The 21,179-nt window shown below is 56.5% G+C and overlaps 8 protein-coding genes across 8 annotated transcripts; 4 read left to right on the top strand and 4 right to left on the bottom strand.

Moving 5' to 3' along the window:
• Positions 1 to 1,114: 1,114 nt before the first annotated feature.
• CCMA1212_005843 (uncharacterized protein) lies at positions 1,115 to 3,416 on the top strand (the record flags this gene model as incomplete). The annotated part of the gene is made up of 2 exons (XM_073703088.1): positions 1,115 to 1,636; positions 1,719 to 3,416. 2 exons carry the CDS (start codon positions 1,115 to 1,117, stop codon positions 3,414 to 3,416), a joined length of 2,220 nt encoding a protein of 739 aa, XP_073558208.1.
• A 297-nt stretch (positions 3,417 to 3,713) lies between these two features.
• On the bottom strand, positions 3,714 to 6,671 carry CCMA1212_005842 (uncharacterized protein; the record flags this gene model as incomplete). Its single annotated transcript, XM_073703087.1, has 1 exon — positions 3,714 to 6,671. The coding sequence occupies one exon, from the start codon at positions 6,669 to 6,671 to the stop codon at positions 3,714 to 3,716; it is 2,958 nt and encodes a 985-aa protein (XP_073558209.1).
• A 1,795-nt stretch (positions 6,672 to 8,466) lies between these two features.
• On the top strand, positions 8,467 to 8,952 carry CCMA1212_005841 (uncharacterized protein; the record flags this gene model as incomplete). Its single annotated transcript, XM_073703086.1, has 1 exon — positions 8,467 to 8,952. One exon carries the CDS (start codon positions 8,467 to 8,469, stop codon positions 8,950 to 8,952), a length of 486 nt encoding a protein of 161 aa, XP_073558210.1.
• Positions 8,953 to 9,688: 736 nt separating this feature from the next.
• On the bottom strand, positions 9,689 to 12,216 carry CCMA1212_005840 (uncharacterized protein; the record flags this gene model as incomplete). Its single annotated transcript, XM_073703085.1, has 4 exons — positions 9,689 to 9,784; positions 9,842 to 11,031; positions 11,111 to 11,523; positions 12,212 to 12,216. 4 exons carry the CDS (start codon positions 12,214 to 12,216, stop codon positions 9,689 to 9,691), a joined length of 1,704 nt encoding a protein of 567 aa, XP_073558515.1.
• Positions 12,217 to 13,025: 809 nt separating this feature from the next.
• On the top strand, positions 13,026 to 15,242 carry CCMA1212_005838 (uncharacterized protein; the record flags this gene model as incomplete). The annotated part of the gene is given in 3 exon segments (XM_073703083.1): positions 13,026 to 13,029; positions 13,449 to 15,036; positions 15,053 to 15,242. 3 exon segments carry the CDS (start codon positions 13,026 to 13,028, stop codon positions 15,240 to 15,242), a joined length of 1,782 nt encoding a protein of 593 aa, XP_073558409.1.
• On the bottom strand, positions 13,181 to 15,215 carry CCMA1212_005839 (ATP-dependent RNA helicase DED1; the record flags this gene model as incomplete). Its single annotated transcript, XM_073703084.1, has 2 exons — positions 13,181 to 14,990; positions 15,049 to 15,215. The coding sequence occupies 2 exons, from the start codon at positions 15,213 to 15,215 to the stop codon at positions 13,181 to 13,183; spliced, it is 1,977 nt and encodes a 658-aa protein (XP_073558346.1).
• Positions 15,243 to 17,949: 2,707 nt separating the features above from the next.
• Positions 17,950 to 18,782, bottom strand: CCMA1212_005837 (uncharacterized protein; the record flags this gene model as incomplete). Its single annotated transcript, XM_073703082.1, has 4 exons — positions 17,950 to 18,151; positions 18,250 to 18,499; positions 18,558 to 18,711; positions 18,777 to 18,782. The coding sequence occupies 4 exons, from the start codon at positions 18,780 to 18,782 to the stop codon at positions 17,950 to 17,952; spliced, it is 612 nt and encodes a 203-aa protein (XP_073558548.1).
• Positions 18,783 to 19,166: 384 nt separating this feature from the next.
• Positions 19,167 to 20,993, top strand: CCMA1212_005836 (uncharacterized protein; the record flags this gene model as incomplete). Its single annotated transcript, XM_073703081.1, has 1 exon — positions 19,167 to 20,993. One exon carries the CDS (start codon positions 19,167 to 19,169, stop codon positions 20,991 to 20,993), a length of 1,827 nt encoding a protein of 608 aa, XP_073558547.1.
• Between the last annotated feature and the right edge of the window lie 186 nt (positions 20,994 to 21,179).

The following is a 21,179-nucleotide window of genomic DNA, read 5'->3' as shown; positions in this document are numbered from 1 at the left end:
AAACGCATTCATGTGAATGCAGCACGGACAACGTGCCAGCAGCTGTTTGCGTCAAACAATGGCGATCCAAATTCCACGCAGCAACAAAGACGCCTGACTGCGCAACGCGTGGGCCATGAACCAGGGTCGTGGCAGAGGCGTGGGCCCCGGAATGACGGAATAACCAGCCCGTTGCTCCTTTCCACTTGAAATGATTGCGATGGCCTCGATATGTAACGTTAGCAAGCATCTGCATCCCTCTTACGCATACTGCTTTCGTTGAAATCAGCTGCAACGCGCTGCCGTCAGCTGTACCGAGTGCGTCCAGTGTCTTTCTGTCTGTATCTCGTTCTCGTTCGATACCTCCCCGCAGCTTCAGTCCAGGTTCAATTGTTTGCAGTTGGTGCTCTATCTCGGTCTTCCATTGGCCCCCCAAACTGAGGCTTGCTGAGACGCTTGCCCCACCCTCACATGGCCCATGTAAAGTAAAAATGCAGGCACCATGCAGTGAGTGGCTTCATTCCATTTCCGCTGCTGCTGCATGCGGCCTAGTCCGTGACCTCGTACCTGTACCTGAGCGCCCGCTCAGGCACCAGGTCCCAGCACGCTGAAGCCTCCTGGATACAGCGCCTGGTGACTCTAAAGTCTCCCGCTATTAGCACCTCGAAGCCTCCAACCTCTGATTGATGGTACCTCTATCAGCACACAATGGGGCTACGAAGGCCATGTAGCTGTCTTCCAAGTACGGGTACACTAGCGGAGCACTCATCCAGCACACAAGCGCCAACCCCGCCATCCGCCTGCATTTCGGCATCCATCTCCAACCTCGTCTCGTCACTCCCCGCTCCGGGCCTCTCTGACCGTATCCCGGTTCCGTCTGTGCCGTCGCCGGTCTTTCGACGCTGTTTCACCGACGATGACGACGACGATGAAGCTGTGCTCTTTCTGTACATCCGCGACGACGTTACGACCGCAGTAACGACGACTATCCTTACGCAATCCCAGTCGTCATCAGCATTACCTTGCTACAGCGTCTTCCGTCAGCACCAAACGCCCAAGTCCAATCACCGTCGTCTGCGCATATTGGGCCAACGGCTCCATACATAGTCAGCTTCATATTCCTCTATCCAACGCCATGGCATCACCACCGCCCCTACCAGAACGAGCCGTTTCCCAGCTGCCTCCGCCACCTCCCCTGCCGCCTAGGAACAACTCCCAATTACCTCCGCCACCTCCCTACTCGGTTGTGGACGAGTCCCGGATCGCGCCGGCTTCTCAGAGCTATGAGATTCCCCGCGACGCTCAAATCCTGCGCTCCAAGGATCCCCGTGCCTCGTCATCACAGTCTCTGGCGCCCTCAGAGTCCAGCTCGGACACCAGACGAACTTTGCTATTGGTCTACATCCATGGCTTCTACGGCAATGACCAGTCCTTTCACTCATTCCCTGCCCATGTCCACAACTACTTGCGTGAAGCCCTATCCGAAACGCATGTCGTTCATTCCAAACTGTATCCCAGGTACAAGACATACAAGGCTATAGAGGTTGCGAGGGATAATTTCAGCGCTTGGTTGGAGCCTCACGAATCACCAAACACCGATGTCATCCTCATCGGCCACTCCATGGGGGGGCTCCTAGCTGCCGAGATGGTTCTCATGGTAAGCCATCCCGATACCTGTGTATGATGAAGCCCTGTGGCAATGGGCAACTCTCCGTTCTAATTCTTGTGCACCGCTATAGCCAAATCGACACGCCCCCAGCCAGCACCCGTTCAAGCACCATATCTTAGGAACTCTGTCCTTAGATTCCCCCTTTTTAGGACTCCATCCAGGCATCGTAGCCTCAGGACTTGCAAGTCTCTTCCAGCCCGCACCAGCGTCGCCCAGCCAGGGCGCCAACTCATCGTCTGCCCCAGAAGCTCAATTCGCTGGTTCACAATTCTCCTCCTCTGCTACATCTATTGATAGCCCACCGAGAGAGCCAAGGGATCCCAACTTTGATCCCCCTTACTTTAATGATGCGCCATTCCGAGAGCAGCCGTTCCTTACCCGCATGCTCAACTTTGGCACTAAGCATTGGTCTGAAGGCATTTTCACTGCCATGGGTCATCACGTTGCCTCTCACCTGGAATTCGGCGGATGTCTCGCCGACTACCGTGGGCTGATGTCCCGATACAACCAGATTCGCGCTCTCGAAGATGTCGACGACCTCCAAGCTTTAAGCGACGGTTTATCCGACAGTTCACATCCTCGAGTCCGCTTCCTAAACTACTACACGCTGGCTCCTGGACGCCCTAAGCCAGTAGTCTCAGCTAAAGACAGTCGTGATATAAGCCAGGTCGATCTCTCAGCGACTACCGTATCCGAGAGAAATCTTGCAGATGAGGTAGACAAAAAGCTTGTCGACATTGTCCTCACAACGCCAGACGACAATCAAAGAGACTCTGCCTCTATCGATCTGCCGAAACCCAGCACTCCGGCTCAAGGAAAAGACATGGATGGTCCAGTATCAGCTTCGGTACCGATTGAGGAGATCAGTATCAATGATGAATCGGATTCTGAGTTGGAGAAACCGACTTCATCTCCCGATCTTAGTCGGCTGTCTATGCAGGAGATTGAGCCAATCCCTATGGATGAGGATGAACAAGATGTGGATCAGAGTTTAGAAACAACGATAACGACCAATTCAGACTGGCTATCTCCTTCCCCTGAGGGTGCAGTGTATGAAAAGAAGGGCCTGTCCGAACAAACACCCGCCTCCCCAGAGCCCGACCTCCCTCCGATCCCCGATCTCCCTCCACCCCCTCAACAGCTCGATCTCTCACAATACACAGGCAAAGATTCACGCAAGCAAGCGGAAAAGGAATTCAGCCGCCTTCAAAAAGCCTACGAGAACGCCGTCAAAGACCGCACAAAGGCCCTCCACGAACGCGAGAAACTCCTCGAGAAGCGCCAAAAGAAGGCCCAAAAGGACGCAGACAAGCTAGAAAAGGACACAAAGAAACAAAAGCAGAAATCCGAACAAGAAAAACGACGGCTAGAAAAAGAAACACAAAGAGCCATCAAAGCGGAAAAGAAGCGGCAGAACAAGGACGACGCCGCCCTAGCGAAACACCTCGAAAGCGAATCCAAGAGCGCCGCCGCCAGCACCACCGCTACCACCCCCGAGAAGATGCCCGAGACGGAGCCCGAAATGCCGCCCGCGAGCAAGCCCAAGAAGCTGCGCAAGTTCTGCAACACGCCCGCCAAGAGGGACGGCGTCGTCGCGGACCCGACGTGGGTGAGCGTGTACATGGACGGCATGGACGAGGTGACTGCGCACTGCGCGCTGTTCTTGCCCGGGCCGCATTATGATGGGCTGGTGGGCGATGTGGCGAGTCGGATCGTGGGGTGGGTGCAGAATGATTTGTCTGTGAGGGCTATGTTGGAGATGGATTGAATAAGGGGGAGTGATTTAGTTATTGCTGGATAAGGGATGGTGAATTTTGGTTGTGTCGTCAGCAGTAATGGAGCATAAGACGGACGATTTATGAGGATATATATCCCTCGACAAATGCTGGGTCAGAAGACGGATATATGAGGGTATACATGCCATGACCTCGATATAGTCAATGCCGTCTCATCTGTAGATCTATGCTCATATCCTCAGCCATACACAGATAGGTATCTACATTCGTACATCTCAAGTCATATTATTACACCATCCTTGTCCTTCAATGATGCACAGCCCCTCAAATCAATAAATATCCAACTCGCGCATCCGTACCCTCAAATCCCTCTTCTCCCCGCTCCGCGCATCAACCCCCTTCATAATCGACGCGTCCGCCTCGTCCGCCGCAGGCACCAACCCGTCATACGCTATGCTTAGCGCCCCCAGACGAATCAACTGGCCCTCCGGATCCCAATTTCTGCGCCCGCATATCAGTGCCGTGGCCGTAGCCGTGGACGGGGTCGTGATGGTGGCGCTTCCTGCTCCCGTGGGGCGATGGACCACGGAGTTGGACTTCCAGTGCCGTCCCGAGATGAGGACGCCGACGAGGTGGTACTCGGGCTCGGCCGGCGCTTCGTCGGCAGAGGCTGGGAGGACGGCGACGGAGGAGCGGCGGATCCAGGCGTCTATGGACTCGGAGGCAGATCTGCCCAGGATCGAGGCCGCCGGTTCGGCCAGGGCGAGGCTGGGATGGGCTCCCAGGACGCCGCTGGTGCTTTTCACGGCCAGGTCGAAGCAAAAGGTCTTGACGCGCAGCATCTCGATCTTGTCGGCCTTGCGGGCGATGGCGTCGCCGTCAATCTCCCACGAGAGGACCATGCCGTCGCCGAAGCCGACGGAGATTTCCATCCCAGGGGCGGCCGACACGCCGTCAAGAAGAGGAGAGTTATCATCGACGAGATTAAAGTTTAATGTGTAGCTGGGGGTATTGTAGCTGTACGTCGTCTGGTTGGGTCGCCACGCGAGCCAGGTCCATGAAGGAAAGGGGCAAGGGGAGTCGATGAGGGAATAAGGGTCGACGACGGGGTTATGCAGGAGGTCGTCATAGGAAGAAGTGGTGGAGGAGGAGATGGAAGAGGAGGGGAGTGTGCGGACGGGCATCCATCCCAAGGCGACAGCCAGGCGGTCCGTTTGGCTGACGACCTTGTGCTTGGAAAAGTCGTCCGGGTGAAATAGGGGCAGGCCGAGCAAATGCTCTACAGGCAGCCTCTCCCGCCGTGAGTATTCGTGGAGCAGGCCCCTGAAGGCGTCTAGATGGTCGTCGGTGTGGGTGAGGCTCTTGGCCAGGTAGGCTTTGACATGGTTCTTGAATCTGGTGGGATGGAGAGCGGCCTCGGTGGAAGGTGGAAACGCACGGCCAAGGTTCAGCCCCGGTGCGTATGTCAGGGGCAGGGCAAGGCTCTCGTGGCAGTGTACAGCCTGGCACTGGAAGTAGACCTGCGAGGGCGTGAAGACGAGGCGCCGTCGCGACAAGAGACCCTCCTGGTATGTCCATGCCCGAGACGCCCACTTCGACGAAGCAATCTCGAGGTCTGGGCGGAGCAGAGACGTGGTGAAGAGCTCCGTCTCTGTTTGAATCGACAGCTGCTCCTCGCGCGGCACGCTAACTCCGGCAATGCCGTGTTCGACGCCTTCTCCCGCGGCCACGACGAGAGTCAGCGTTGAATGGCTGAATATCTGACCAATGAGGCTGAGCTGCTGCTGGCGTTCTGATGCTCTTTCGGCATCTCCTTTTGCGGGCATACAGTACCGGTCTACCCAGAGGTAGCGGTACCCAAGGCCCGTGGTGGTGGAAATGGCGTCGGCAATCAGCTTCGGGAGATGGTCCGGTAGAAGATGGTCGTCGTCGAGCTCTGTATCCGCATGGCTAGAACATTCCCCCGAGACATAGCTGAGCGTGACATAGTCGACGTTCTGGCATCGGGCGCCCTTATCGTGGCTGTTGCGGGTGCCGGGGTGGCTTCTGTCGTCTAACAGCTCATCATGGGGCGACGCTGCCGATAACTGCTCTGCGAGAATGACTCGGTTCTCCTCGCAGTCGATCAGTTTCAGTCCCTTGACCAAGGGTCGATGTTTGACAGAACAGGGCTCGGCAGCATGATTTTCGTCGCAAAAGTCGATCCAACTCTTTACCAGCGGCAGACGAAGCAGTGGTGATATCTCCCGGCCCCGAATCTCCCTCGGTTCGTCTTGTCGCCTGTCGCTTCTCTTGTATTTGGCACGGCCAATCTGTTTCGTCTCAGCCTGGCGGTCAGCATCTCCTCCCGTCCTGGCCCTTGGTTTGATTTCCGATAGGGCCTCCTCGTTCAGGTCAACGTCGGCCTCGACTCCCGAGTCGGTCCCCGTGTCTACGCCTCCCTGTGTGATGCTTGCCTCTATGCCTGATTCTGCATCCGGTTCTGTTTCCGCCTCTTGCTCCGCCTCTGTCCTTGCCTGGGCGTCTGCTTCCGCATCTTCCGCCTCTACACTCTCCTCGAGTGGCGGTGCAGCCTTGACGATGTAACCCCACGGAAGGGATCGATTCCTTGTCGTGACTTCGAATAGCACGGACCTCCCTAGTGGATGCTTCTCCCCACTGCCAAGTCGCTCAAAGGCCATTCGAATGCGCAGATACGGCGTGAACTTGGTCTTCAAGGCTCTGTCGTCTCGGCCGTCTGCGCCGTTGTTCTCGTCTCCCTCCGGCACCGTGGTGATCATGGAGCGGAAGAAGACGCACCACGGGCACAGATTTCGCCTTGTCCTCCTCCTTTGCCTTCTCCGCCTCTCCTCGTCGCCAATCTCTTCCGTTTCCGACGCCGTCTCCAGGCTACCATTGCCCGGCTCATCGTCCTCGTTGTTGTCGTCCTCGGGCAGCTGTAGCCTCAAGCAGTGGGCCAGCGACACCCACGGCCTGGGGTCTCCCGGCTGCCAGTCCAGAAGCCGCGCAAAATCGATATCCTGGCAGACGTCGCACAGCTGCCCCGCGTCGTCGCTCCCGTCGGCCAGGATCCTCCCCGCGCCGTATCTGGGGACCTCCTTGGTGAAGAAGCGGCTGTGATGCTCGCCATTCATGACCAGTCCATCGTCGCCGCTCCGCCACCGCCTTGACGACAGCTGGTGGAAGTCGGGCGAGGACTCATGTCCTCCCCCGTCCCAACGGCCGTGATCCTCGCCTCCGCCAGACCGCCCGAGCCGCCGCGAGAGGATTTTGGAAAACTTCTTCATCCCCGATTCTCAAGCTGTCGGTTCCAAGGCCAATGATGAGAGAAATGTAAGAAAGAAGCCGACTCTGGTTGGCTTCGTGCTCTCTTCTTTGCGCTCTCACTCGCTGGAGCGCATCGTTTCCGTATATAAACAGTAACTGCACTGTTTTCTGAGGTTGCGCGCGTGCCTCTTCAGCGAGGCGCTCGCGAGGATAATAGCAGGAGGGAAGTGATGAAAAAGAGCGATCGAGGCTGTTGTATGGTAGAGGCGTGACCTGGGGGCTTGAAGCAAAAAGGCGCCGACGGAATTCTTGTCCGAGTGGAAAGCGACGGCTGCTTCTCGAGTGACTAATAGGTAGAGGTTGATGCAAGCAAGGCAAGGTATGACCCCCAGAAGGAACGGGTAAAGACAGAGATCCAGATCGCACGATGACGGTACAAGGAAAGAGAAGACAGAAACTATACAAGCCAGGGGCCCCAGACCAGACGAACGCCCCCAGAACGCGACGGGTATCAGGTAAGGTATAGAGAAACGATGGTGGAAAGGAGAGAAAAAGTGGTGAGAAGGGGAGAGAGGCCAAGGAGATAAGCCAGACGTTACTAGCAGCACAGCTGCTTTGTACAGCCAGTACTTGAGTAAGGTACCTTCTCACACCAAGAGAGCACTCGAACTAACAAGGCCGCGGATCGGACAGCACTGGAGCTTCCCGGTTCAGGCCTTCGACAGGAAGAGGAAGAGCAGCGACAGGGGACCAGACAAGACAGGACAGGGGGCGTCTCCACAGCCTGAACAGAGCGTGAAGGATGGAAATTGATGGGAAAAAATGCTGTAGAGCATCGCCAGACTATTGCAAAAGCAGCGTCGACCTTGTCACACGGCCAATAATAAGGAAAGGCTACGGACTCGAGAAGTAGCCCGTCAACAAGAACCGCCGGGCCAGGGGCATCTCATTTCACGCTCTTGTTCTCTACGCCACTCAATGTTGCCGGGCACTTCTCGTCTCTTTTGCTTCTTTTCTTTTCGCCTGAAGTCCAAGCATTTCTAAGCATGGAAATTAAACCCCAAGTCGAACAATCCAACGAAAATCCAACGCAAACTCTCCCACTCGCCCGGACAGGACAGGACCCCCGTTTTGTGGCGCCAGACTACGATATTGGGCCCTCGCTAGCCCACCACCACATGGCTGGGAAATAATTTGACAAGTTCTTATTTGCGAAGAAAAAAGGGTCCTCGGTGCGAATTGAGACTCTGGTGAACTGAGTGATCAATCTGGTATCGTGAAAGCAGGGCATTGCGAGTACGCATTAACCTCGGTTGCCACAGACATCAATCCGAGATGGGAGCCATAGCAAATTTCGATCTGATAAATGGGTGCCCAAGCGTCCGGGTCCCAATTACACGCTCCCCAGTTCTTGTCCAGCACGGACAGGCGCTAGTTCCAGGTGCCGCCGCCAATTTCCAGGTACCACAGCTCCCTGGATTTAGCGCTCCATGAGAGCAGCTGGATGGAGCCATCCATAAGATCACCATCTGGGTGCATTAGATTCCTTGGCGAGATATCCAATATCAAGCATCTGCACTCCTCCAGTATCCAAAATCACACGTGGCAACTGTTCATATTTTGCTGCATGATATCTACTCCAGAGCAACAGCTGGGCCGTTGGCTTCCGGCATCAATGTTTAGATGCAACGCGTCGAGCAATTCGTAGTCGATATAAAACACATCTGTTGGTCCACCTCGCCGACCAACTTACTCACATGCACCCCAGAGCCTCATCTTGCAACCCCCATCGAGGCTCAATCAGTATCCATCACCATGCAAATTAGCAGTACCCAAAGCCCTCAATGGCCTCCGGCTTCCCCCGCCCGCCGCCGCAAGCCTCTCTCCCTGCGCTGCGCCGCCGACCGCTTCAGCGTCAGCCGCGCCTCCGTCCAGCGCGCAATCACCACCCTCACAAACCCGGAGCCCATCGCCTCCCGCTGGCCCCGGCTGCCCGGCCGGCCGCGCGCCCTTACGAGGCACGAAGACGAGCCGCTGGTCTCGTACGTCCTCTGGCTCCAGCGCGGGAAGGGGGGGCTTCCCCATGGCCAAGGCGCAGCTGGTAGCCGCTGCCAACGACCTCCGCCGGCGCAAGAACCCCCCGAGGCGGCGGACCTGGGCAGGAATTGGTACAGCAGGTGGCTTTCGGAGCAGCCTGAACCTACTAGGTACGGATACGTAAGGTATGCCAGGATCAAGGATACGTATTCCAACAAGGGCGGCGGCGCGGACAAGGGCGTCAAGCCGTGGGGAGCGTCATGACGTGCTTTGACAATGTGAAGAAGATCATCGCGCTGCATCGCATCGGTCCCTCGGAGTGCTGGAACGAGGACAAGGCCAGCCTTCGAGTTGGCTGCCTCGGGGATGAAGTCCAGCAGAGCCTCAATATTTGGTAGATGTGACCATGGGCAATGCCGACAATCAGAGCAACGTGGCAAGACGCATGCAAGAAGAGAATGCCGTCTCCCTCGGCGGCGACGTAAGTGGCGAGGACCGACTTCCATAGCCTGCCGCCCTCACCGAGGCCGCCCGCGTCAGGATCGTGCTAAATGGAAACATTACCAGACATGATCCCGAATTCATGTAGTGGTAGAACCTCGTAGGAGTCCAATGAGCTAAAATGAAGAGCCCTCATGAAGATTTACGCCCCTTCCTAACGGTAAACCAGATCGCATCGCTCATGATACCCAACCAACGTAAGGGCAGGTAGTAGTCAGTAGATTCTGCTGGGAAAGCTCCCCGTTTGCATCCCAAGGCCCATCTTGGTCCATCGTCATGAATCATCACTCTACTTGTTTGTTCAACGCTCTTCGCTTTGGAGCGCATAATAAAGAAGCTAAATGCATAAAACAAGCATCGCCGAAATGCTTTGACCTATCCTGCGAGGGACTTGCCCAGATCGTTTTCTCCATGCCGACATTCGTGTAGCCGGTCTCGCTTCTCCTTTTCCTCCCCCCTTTAGACTATCCCGTACCGTTCCCCAGGAGCGCTCGGTTTCTTAAGACACATAAGCAAGCGTATTGTCATGTCTAAGCGTTCCAATGACGCCAAGGTTGGTCTCGCCGCCAGCAACGCTGGGTCCTGTTGCATAAATCTATCATCAAAACATTAGCACAGGAGTACATCTTGGGGACAACCATGCCAAGCTTACCTCTCCAATGACCACGTCGTCAGTCGTCTTGTATGGACCCTTATCCTTCAGGCGAATCTCAATGCTGGTCGCCGGCGCGCCAAAGTGGCCCTTGTCGCCCTCCTCGGCTCTGTAGTCGTAGTAGGCCGTCTGCGAAACGGCACCCACCACCCGCGCGCTGGTCAAAGCATAGACTACTCGAGCACCAGTAAAGACGCGCAGGTCCGAAAGGACTTTGGAGGAAAGGTGAGGCGTATCCGCGCCGACACGCTCCGCAGTGTACACGAGACGCAGCTTGCTCGGGTCGGTGCCGAGGGACGGCTTCGCTCCGGCGGCAAACGGAGACAGCAGGTTGGCGGTTGGAAGAACGCCGTGTTGAGCGAGAGTGCGAGTGGCAATGGCATGGGAGGCTTTGGCAAGAGGACTGTTCAGCTTGGCGGTGGACTCTTCGTGGATCTTGAGCAAGCTAGAGGGGCTGGCAACAATCACCGTCGGAGCGATGCCCTGCGTCGCCAGGACCAGGTCCGGCGATCGACCAGCAACCGAGTTGAAGGCAACGGAAGAGTTTTGATACAGCGCAGCCAAGGTCAGGGACAGGGTGTGAATGCCAGCCAAAGACTCGGCGGGAAGAAACAGGTCAGAAGGAGTCATCCTCTCCTTGATGGGGATGGCGTTGATCTGAGAAGCGATGCCGGCAACCAGGTTGCCCTGCGTGAAGCGCACCATCTCCTCCAACTGGCCGGGTTTCGTCTGCCAGAAGGTCACAACGTCCATGGGAACCTTTTCCAGATCCAGAGGGGGCAGCTCAGTGCCAGCGTCGGCCGGGGCGTCACGGATAATCTCCTGCCATGTGGCGACGTTGACGCTGCCTCCCATGCCTTCAGGGACCTCGTTCCAGTCGAGATGGGAGCTGCCCTCGTCCACAACCCAGATGAGCTGTCTCAGCGACGGATATGCCTTGGCGACGTCGTCGAGCGGGAACGAGCCGGGGGTCGTCACGACGGTGTCGACGGCGGATCGGCGCATCATGGAGACGAGCTCCTCGTTGGAGACGTTGAACGGGATCAAGACGGTTGTCAGGTTCGGGTAGAAACTGCAAGCCATGAGAGCGACCAGGAATTCGACCGAGTTGGGCAGATAGATGGCGACCCTGATGCCACCCTGCTCCGCAATGTAGTGTCCGATGAGGTTGATCTGTCTCGTGATGTCCTCTGCAGCAGCACAGCCCAGTCAGTCAGTCAGTCAACAACGACCGGCTTCAGATATCAATCAGACAAAAGCCTTTCTTACCTAGACGATGCTCAATGACATTCTCCGACCCCAGAACCGTCAACAGCTTCCCCTTCTTGCCCTCGGCGTTGCCCGCAACCGCCTTGCGCCAAATGTCCCTCAGATCGCCATTGCGTCCCCTGGACCACTTGGACACGCCGGGATCCTTAATGTCCAGCCCGCTGTTGAGCGGCATGCTGTGCGGAGCGGCCAGGCAGCGGTAGGCGGCGCTCTCGCCCTCGTTGCGCACCGTCGAGGCACCGGCCTGCCTGGCCAGCAGCAGCGGGTGCACGTCCGGCTCGCGGGACGTCGTGATGCGATACGTGACCAGGAGGACCAGCAACGTCACCAGCGCCGTCGAGTAGCCGTTCCACTGGCCCACGAAGCCCGTGAGCCCGGCATCGAGGCTCTCGAGGAGACCCATCTCGCTGGACCTGGATCCGCGGGACAAGCTTCGTGAAGTCTGTTCGTGGTGCTTGCTTGCGCTGCCTCTATGATGGTCGAGGCATGTGACTGGGGGGGGCGGAAAAGGAAGAATTGGCAGGCAAGTTGAAGAGAGAGAAGAGCAGAGAGAGGGAGAGAAAAGGTGAGATTGGATGACTGTCGAAAAGAAGCAAGTTGGCAGCAAATGTACTCTCGTACCCAACCAACCAAATCCCCAGCCTCGAGGTGCGTACAGGTCAGATACGGTACCAGGTTATTGTTACAGCGCCTGAGGTTCTCCGGCCGCACCGGCGGGGCAGCGGGGGGTGGGGAGCACAGGTCAAGCATCAAGCATCAAACATCGTCTCAGAGCATCGAGCATCTCAGAGCAACCAACTACTGATGGATTGAACGCCAATTCTAGCCTTGAATTCGGCATCGGGAGGCAAGATACAACGTTTTTTTTTTTTTTTTTTTGTTTATTATTAACGTCCGTGACTATGTCGATACAACGTAGCGAATCGAAACGGAACCCTCCAGGGTAGTGTCTACTTACTTCCAATAACGGGGACAAGCAATATCACGTACCGTGAGAGCCAGACGCAATGTTGGCAAACGTTCAATGTGCCCGTTTGTCTTCTTCTTATCCAGTCTTTGACATCACTAGACCCGGATTGCACCGCGATTGAGAGCGGTCACGGCATCTTGGAGCTCAAAAAGATGCGAGTTTAATGACAGGTGGCACGCATTCGACATCACAGCTGCACGAAAAGTAACGCAAATAACCTGTTTATTTTTTTTTTACATTGGACTCCTCAGTCCACTCTGGTTGTCTGTCTATCACGGGGACGAAACTCCCTAGACCCTGTTCCTAAAGGCTGCGTACTCGGCACCCTTTGCTTCGGCCGAGTCGAAGCGTTGCATGTGCGCAAGACGGTCAAAGAGCCGAGAGCCTTTGATCCATGTCCTCCCAACCAAAATCCATAACCGATGTCGAGAGGCCCAGTGTCTTTGCTCTCGAATGAAAAGGAGAGAAACCGACCTGCAGGCCGTCCGTATTCCCAGTCTATGCTCATAGCTCTCTTTCCGTCCCAATCCGTGGGAGCCCGTCGAGCAAATTCCGACCAGAGAACCGAAGAAATCCACTTTTGTCTATGTAATGCCACGGCGATAGCATGACCCTCTATCATGAAAAGCGAGAAAATGCCCCTGCGGGGGGAGGAAACCCTCGTAGACAGCAGAAACATGAAAAAACCGTGATGTCATGTCCAGATCTAGCAACTGTAGATCCCTCAACACCACGTTCTGCCAGCATCGTCAAGTTCCTCTAATCTCGGTCTAAGGGTATCAAGCGAGGGAGGATGCTGAAATCAAAGAAATGCAATCTATCACATGCGTCGTGAAATGCCCCTGACCGTTACCCGCTGCCCCTATGCAGCGAATAAATAATAAGGCACTCTTTCGCCTTCGCAGGTCATGATGCCGCCGTGTCGTCAAAAAGCAGATTGACATAATGCGTAAATGAGAAATAACCGATGAAATCAAAAGCAGTCGAGTCGCAGAAAGGAAGATATGAATCAAGAGACAAAAACAAGAATCGGCGGCTCAAGCTGGAGCCGTCATGGTGGACACATGGCTAGATGTGCACCACGGGAGAGGCAGTGGAGTTTACCACCACGAGGACTGGGCACCAGCACCGCCGGGGTTGCCGTAACCACCGCCGTTGCCATAACCGCCGCCATAGCCACCGCCGCCATAGTTGGAGCCTCCCTGAGGCTGTCCACCATAGTTGCTGAAGCCGCCCTGCTGGGAGTTGCTGAAGCCGCCGCCGCTGCCGCCAAAGCCGCCGCCGCCAAACTTGCGGAAATCACGGTTGGCATTGCCACGGCCACCTCCGGGGCGAGAGCGACCGCCGCGACCGCCACCGCCGAAAGAGGACTCACGGGCGATGGCCTCAAGGAAGGGAGGAATCTCCTGGTTGGCCTCCTTGAGAAGGTCGATGAGCTCGCGGACGATGCCACGGTTGCCGCGGTTGAAGAAAGCGGTGGCGATACCAGTGTTTCCGGCACGACCGGTACGACCAATGCGGTGCACGTAGTCGTCAACGTCGGTGGGAAGGTCATAGTTGATGACGTGGGTGACGTTGGGAATATCGAGACCACGAGCCGCGACAGCGGTGGCAACCAGGATGGGGCAGCGTCCGTTGCGGAAGTACTCGAGAGCGCGCTCACGCTCACGCTGGGTCCTGTCTCCGTGAATGGAGGTGGCGGGGAAGCTCTGGTTGATGAGGAAGTCGGACAGAGAGTCGGCCATGCGCTTGGTCTCGACGAAGATCAAGGTCAGACCACCGGCGTGGGTGTGGAGGATGTCGAGAAGGACAGAGCGCTTGTCAATGTCCTCGACGAACTCGACCTTCTGGGTAATGTTCTCAGAGGTGGAACCAACACGGCCGACGGACAGGAAGACGTAGTCCTTGAGGAAGTCCCTGGCGAGCATCTGGATGTCGCGGGGGAAGGTGGCCGAGAACATGAGCGTCTGTCGGTCAGCGACGGAAGGCATGTCCTCACCCTCGACGATGCGGCGGATCTGGGGCTCGAAACCCATGTCCAGCATGCGATCGGCCTCGTCGAGCACGAGATACTTAATGTTGCACAGGGAGATGCGGCCTCGCTCTATGAGATCCACGAGTCGGCCGGGAGTGGCAACAAGAAGGTCGCAACCGCGCTCGATCTGGCGGAGCTGGGAGCCAATGTCGGCACCACCGTAGACGACGCAAGGGCGGACCCAAGATCGGTACGAGAACTTGCGGGCCTCGTCGTAGATTTGAGAAACAAGCTCTCGAGTGGGGGCGAGGATCAGAGACGTGGGGTAAGCCTTGCGCTGACGGCCAAACTGTCCAGCAGCGTTGGCGGGGACAGCAGAAGGACCGTGGATGAAAGCCTGAGACAGGATGGGGAAAAGGAAACCACCAGTCTTGCCAGAACCAGTCTGGGCACAAGCCATCAGGTCACGACCACCCATGACGATGGGGATGGAGTATTTCTGGACAGGAGTGGGCACCTTGTAGCGGGCCATCTCAATGTTGCGGCACAAGTGCTCGTCCAGAGGGGGGGTGGTGAACTGGTGGACGGGCTCGGGGACGTCACGGCCCGAGGCTTCGACGGGGATATCGTCGTACTTCTCAAAGTTGATACCGGTGTGCTGCTTGGAAGGGTCGTCGGCAGTGCCAAAGAGCTCGCGCTCGACACGAGGGTTAGGCGGGCCAGGGATGTGCTTGCCGTCTCGCCACTGTCCGTCTCCAGAGCCGCGAGCAGCGTGGTTACCGCCGCCGTGGCCTTCGTAACCACCACCGCCGCCAGAGTAGCCACCACGACCACCCCAACCACCACCGCCTCGACGGTTGCCCTGGTAGCCACCGCCAGGAGCCTCGCCGTTCCAGTTGCCGCCCTGTCGACCGCCGGCGAATTGCTGGCCTTGTCTGTTGTCAATGTTAGTGATGCTCAACCACGATATGATGAGAGATGGTGTGTACTTACCCAGCCCAGGAGCTGTTGTTCAAACCAGCGGGGGGGCCGTCAGTGACGGGAGCGTTGCCGCCTCCACGGCTTCGCATGTGAGGCGGAATGTAGGATCGAGCCTGAGGGGACGACTGAGAGCCGTCGCCGTTGAGGTTGAGGCCGCCCATGTTGAGTTGGTCTGCCATGCTGGAAATTCGGGCTTCCGCTGGTAGGGGATTGACTGGTTGGATGTTGTTGAGTCTTTGTCCGCGGGGAGCGAAAGGAAATTGTCGAACTGCGTCGATCAAGAATCACCCTCGTCGAAAGAATGAGAGTGAAATAGCGAAGCCTGTCCGCAAGAATAGACCGCAAACAGGAAGAGAAAGAAACGGGAAGAACAGAGTGTTCCCTTGTTGTTATTCTTCTTCTTCGATCCGAATTAAAAAAGGGCACGCGTAAAAACTCGTGCTTGCACTTTCCGTCGAAGAACACGCAGAATCTTCAAAGGAAAGACCAAGGAAAGACGAAATGTCTTGATGAATATGGGGATGAAAGGAAAAAGAAGGGAGATGGAGATGAGAGGTTTGTGTTTTGAGAGGGTTTGCGTTGTGGGAAAGAAGAGAAGAAAAGGGACGGCGACTCTTGAGGCGAGAGAGAAGGCGAGAAAAAAAATTAGTCTGATGGCGGACCAGAAAGAGGCTAGTGCCCGAGGGGGGGGCAGAGTTTTCCGGAGCGCAAGCCACCACTCCCGTACCCTCCAAGTACTGTATCACGTGAGACTGTAGTGACTTGGGCGCTCCTTGGTTGGAACAGCCGGGGAGTGTACTGCGGCGCTACATCAAGCCCTCCCTCGCAGGGCCGTGGCGTTGTGGCTTGGGGGCGCTACTGGGCAGACCGATTCTTTCTCTCCCTTCTGGCGGTTGGCACTCCAGATTTTGTCCAGTGCGGATGACATATCTTGGTACCTACTCTGGCACGTTCGCGGGGCTTCCATCCGAGTTGCCACTAGGAACGGAGACTGTGGCTTCTGTTTTTCTCTTTTTCTTTTCTCTGTCATTTCGGGCTCAGCGAAGAGGATGGCAGCCCTTGGACGGTGCTCGGGTTCCTCTGAAGTATCAGTACTAACCTGCGTCTGGTGTTGCCACGCACGCCAGACCGCACCCCTACCTCCGCATGTAGGAACGTCCAGCGCCGGGGACGTTGGGCCACTACAGCCACCTCACCTTGCCGAAAGCGAAGGGTCCCTTATCATGCTGCCTGACAGGTGGTGCGTCCAGATACTTGGAATGCTGATGGGACTCTTGCTGCTTGACCCTCGGAGCGCACGCAGGTATCTCCAATTAGGTACAGACACGGTACGAAGCAGACTACTTGGTGCGAAGCATAATGTAGGTACGTTCGGACAGCTACTAGTACGCCACGGCCTTGATGCCAGCCTACACCGACAAAGAGGCATATACAAACGCTCCCTTGTAGGTGCCGGGTCAACTCTAGTGAATGCCGCCTTGTCCTCCTGCAGAAGCGGGACAGTGCATGTACACATCACCTTCTCCGGTGAGGCGTATAAGCAGAATCTTCTATCTACTTACCTATGTACGTATCTCATATGTGCTGCCGAACCGATCCATCTCACAAAATCAGACTGTTTGCGTTTTGATAACATCATGGTTGCCCGCCGATTGAGTCAACGCCCGGGGCTTGCTCCGGTCGCTTATACGGTCTCTACCTACCAGTGGTTAGTGTACGAAGTAAAACTGGGAGAGAATTCCTCACTTGCAAAGAAAAGAAGGTTTGCGGGTGTTTACGGGTATAAGAACTACCAAACGTCCGAGAGTCACGCAAGGAGTTCTGGCTTACTTGAAGTCAAAGGTGGTCTATATGCTACCCGAGTCGCTGTGATGTCAGTCCGTGATCCGTTAGCAAAATTGCCGTCCAGACGCCTCAAAGATGCCGATACTATCCATGCTGACCCTACGTCAGCCACTCGTAACGCGGAGGAGGGATTCAAGGTTTGACCGGGGGTTCTCGGTCCATGGTCCTTGCCAGGCACCCGAGAGTCGCCCACGAGATCTTGATTACTAGATTCACTGTCGCCACCTGCCCTATATCGAACGACACAGTCTGTGACCGATCAAGAGCTGCCACTGTATCCACGGAGCGCTTTGAACAGATGGCGGTGCTTCCTTCTACACACACCTATTCATCTTAGTGCCATGAGTGTGACAGAAGTCTGGCAGACGTCGAGTCCTGTGTGGAAGACTTGGGGAAGCCCTGCTTGTTTAGTGTCTTCCGCAACAACATCTCTTACAGACGGCGCCTGACGCATAAAGAAAGGGGTCAATAACAAAACGAGAGCAATTTCAAATCGCCGATACTGTAAGAGGAAACGTGGCCGTATCCGAGCTATCTCTGTTGAAACCATGGTACTGCCTTCGGAATGGCTCACAGCCGCAGTGGTGAAACTTGGGAATAGATGGCTTCGCATCTCCGCAACTAAACCACGTCTGCTGTTAGCTTTGCTCTAACTCACCCCAGATAATGAAACTTGGTCTCGTTTTCCTGTTACAGAAGCGCCTCCGGGGCTTGTGTTGGCAAAGTCGGGTAGTTGTCGGATTCTTCCTGAACCTACCGCATCTGGAGTAGATCATACAGCGATAAAGCTCCCTAGTTGTCATGAATTATATGTTGGAAACAAGGGAAGTGGTAGCATTCTTATGGTGCATCAACGCAGCCGGAAGTTACCAAGATGGTGACTCTTGCTGATAACTAGACTCCCCTTGCGGCAGCCTTGCCCCATATCGCCATCCGCTGACAACCAGGCAACTGCATATCAAAAGTTGGTCAAGAATGAGCCGGAAGAAGCGGCCGTATATTGATTACCAAGCGCAAGCCAATCTCTAGTGATATACAGCATCCCCTCTCCAGCACCCACTCTCCCGCTCACGCGCTCTTCACGATCCGGTCGTCGTCAAACTCTATGTCGACAATTCCGTCCGCCTTGATTGCCTTGACCACCATGCCCTTGAAGTCGATCGGTAGTCGACGCTTGAGTTCGTCTATGCACATCGTCATGAGCTTGATTCCCTGTCCGAGGGTGATGTCTGGGTGGTGGTGCTTGTCGAGGAGGGATAAGCAGTAGTATCTGTTGAGCAGCAGCAACCTGTTAGCAAATGATCCAGACAGACAAGATGACTGCTCAAGCGAGGAGCGATGCCGGGGCAAAGAAATGGAAGCACGTACTGCGCATAGCCGTGTGCCGCATACGGCACCTCTGCCAGCGACGCCAGGTAGTCCAGCCAGTATAGAGAGGGCTTCCCGGTAATTGGATCGACGCCTCCCATGAGCAGATTTACGTTGTATGGGTTTCGAGATCGTAGGCTGGTGGCGAGTTCTCCTCGGACGAAGTGGGCGAGGCCAGAGGGTGACAGCTCGGTCTCGTTGCGCATGGAGTAGAGTTGGGCATTTCGCTGGATGTATTCGGCGAATTGTACTGCGATTCCCGTCAACGCCGATCTCAGTATAGGCAAACACAGCCCGGGAAAGCTAACCTGTGTCGCCAGCTTCGCCGGAAAAGGCCAGCAGAGTGTGCTTGTTCAGCGCTCTTGTCTTGTCGTCGGATGCCTTGAGGATGGTGGCTCCTCTCATGGCAGCTTTGGAGGCGCCGATGAGAGTAAAGTCCTTGCCGGTGATGCCCAGAAGAACCTCCCTGTTGCGAGCATGTTAGCTATCAAGCGCATAGAAGCAAAGAGGCGCATCGGCAATGCAACTGACATGGTGACTGTTGTGTGGTTTGGGTATGATGTATCGTTGGAGAGCTGCAGAGCATCGATATCAATTACAGCCCGCCTGCGACGCAGCCAGCCAGAGCTTCCCACCTTAAAGGTACCTCGTCCCGCTAGGCTGTAGCGCTGCGCGTCAATGAACCGCCGCCTGCCCGTTTGCTTTGTGCCAGACTGACCGCCCTGGGCCGGAACCACTATAACCCGGGACCAACTTGTGATTGGCGGATGGGCAAGTTGTGGGGCCCCAAAAAGTTCAGTGGGGCTCTCTATCTCGAACTTTTTTTTTTTCTGAGAGGACGGCTTTACTGTGAAGGCTTGATCGTTACATGGTGGGATAAACATATGGCAAGCATCGGCGAGGCAGATTGAGCCACAATGTCCTCGTTTTTCACAGTCCCCGGAGCGCAGAAGAAGCGGAAGAGGCCTGCAGCTCCCGACGCCCCCAAAAAGAGAGTCGCCGCCTCGAAATCGTCCACCAAGGCCTCTGCGAAGTCTGCGAAATCCGCCAAGCCGGCCGCAAAGCAAGCTGCTGCCTCGACGACCAAGAGGCGAGTGGAGCGTGACGACGAGTCCATCTCGGGCAGCGACTCGGATGACGATGAGAGCATCACAAGCGCCTCCGACGCAGCGACCAGCGATTCCGACAAGGACTCTGACAACGAGGGCGAGACCGCCGCCGAGAAGCGCCTGCGGCTGGCCGAGCGATACCTCGACAATGTCAGGGAGCACGTCGACGAGATTGGCTTCGACGCCGCCGAGATCGACCGGGACCTGATCGCCGAGAGGCTGCAGGAGGACGTTGCCGAGTCCAAGGGCAAAGTATATCGCCAATTGGCCTCGGAGCTGGCCTTTGGCAGCGCCAGCCAGACCTTCTTCCGATCAAACACAAACTCCGTCACATCCATTGCCGCCTGCGCGCCGTACGTCTACACCACGACCAAAGACCTGTTCTTGCACAAGTGGAGGATACAGGATCTGCCCCAGCACCAGTACCCGCAGACCACGAAGCGGAAACCGAAGAAGCCCCCGGCACCGCCCAAGAAGCGGCCGGAGCTGGAGATGTGGATCAAGGGGAACGCGGGCAAGCAGCAGGACAGGGACTACAAGAGACACTCGGGGAGAATCCTGGCCGTCGCCGCCTCGTCAGACGGCAAGTTCGTCGTCACCGGAGGCCAGGACAAGAAGATCATCGTCTACGACGCCGAGACGCTCAAGCCTCTGCGGGTCTTCACGCAGCATCGCGACGCCGTGACGGGCCTGGCCTTCCGGAGGGGCACCAACCAGCTCTACTCGTGCTCCAAGGACCGCACGGTCAAGGTCTTCAGTCTCGATGAGCTCGCCTACGTCGAGACCCTCTTCGGCCACCAGGACGAGGTCCTCGACATTGACGCCCTCGCCCAGGAGCGCTGCATCAGCGTCGGCGCCCGCGACAGGACCGCCCGCCTGTGGAAGGTCGCCGAGGAGACGCAGCTCGTCTTCCGCGGCGGCGCCGTCGACAAGAAGCCCCAGCCCGGCGTCCACCCGCGGTCGCTGCTCCACGAGGGCAGCATGGACCGCGTCGCCATGATCGACGACGAGCTCTTCGTTACCGGCAGCGACAACGGCAGCATCGCCCTCTGGAGCGTCGCCAAGAAGAAGCCCGTCTTCATCCAGCCCCTCGCCCACGGCCTCGACCCGCCCCTCGCCCCCGAGGCCGCCTCCGCAGAGGCCCATCCCGACCCCAAGGCCGCCCCCGCCCCGCTCCCTCGCTGGATCACCGCCCTCAAGACCATCCCCTACTCCGACGTCATCCTCAGCGGGAGCTGGGACGGCCACGTCCGCATATGGAAGCTGTCCGAGGACAAGAAGAGAATCGACCTCGTCGCCACCCTCGGCGGCTCCCCCGAAGAAGACCAGCCCTCAGAAAACGGAGACGATCAGCCCAACGGCACTACTTCCAAGGCGCCACAGTACAGGCCCGTCCACGGCATCATCAATGACATTGCCGTCTTTGAGCGCGGTGATCGCGGCCAAGACGGGATCTGCATCGTCGCCGCCGTGGCCAAGGACCACCGCCTGGGAAGATGGACCGTGAACAAAGGAAACGGAGTGAGGAACGGCGGCGTGGTGTTTGAAATTCCCAAAATTCCTAGATCATTGACGAACGGTGCACATCAACATGGTGAAGAAGGAGATGAAGTCAATGGTGAAGATGAAGATTAAGGGGGGGGGGGGGGGTTTCCTCGGAAGGAGAAGCATGGAAGCAAAGCAAAGCAAAGGTCTTAGAGGGTTTAAAACGTACATAATAGCAGAGTCAAAACATTGTTCGCACAGCATCGGTTCTTGTATATATAGTTTCATCTTGTTTGAAAGGGCCACACTTCGGAATGCATGCATTCACATATACAC

Source organism: Trichoderma ghanense, assembly GCF_004382785.1.
Source record: "Trichoderma ghanense strain CCMA-1212 chromosome Unknown scaffold_6, whole genome shotgun sequence".
Classification (NCBI taxonomy): Eukaryota; Fungi; Ascomycota; class Sordariomycetes; order Hypocreales; family Hypocreaceae; genus Trichoderma; species Trichoderma ghanense.
Note: the sequence above shows the minus strand (reverse complement) of the source record. Positions and strands in the feature narration are given on the sequence as shown.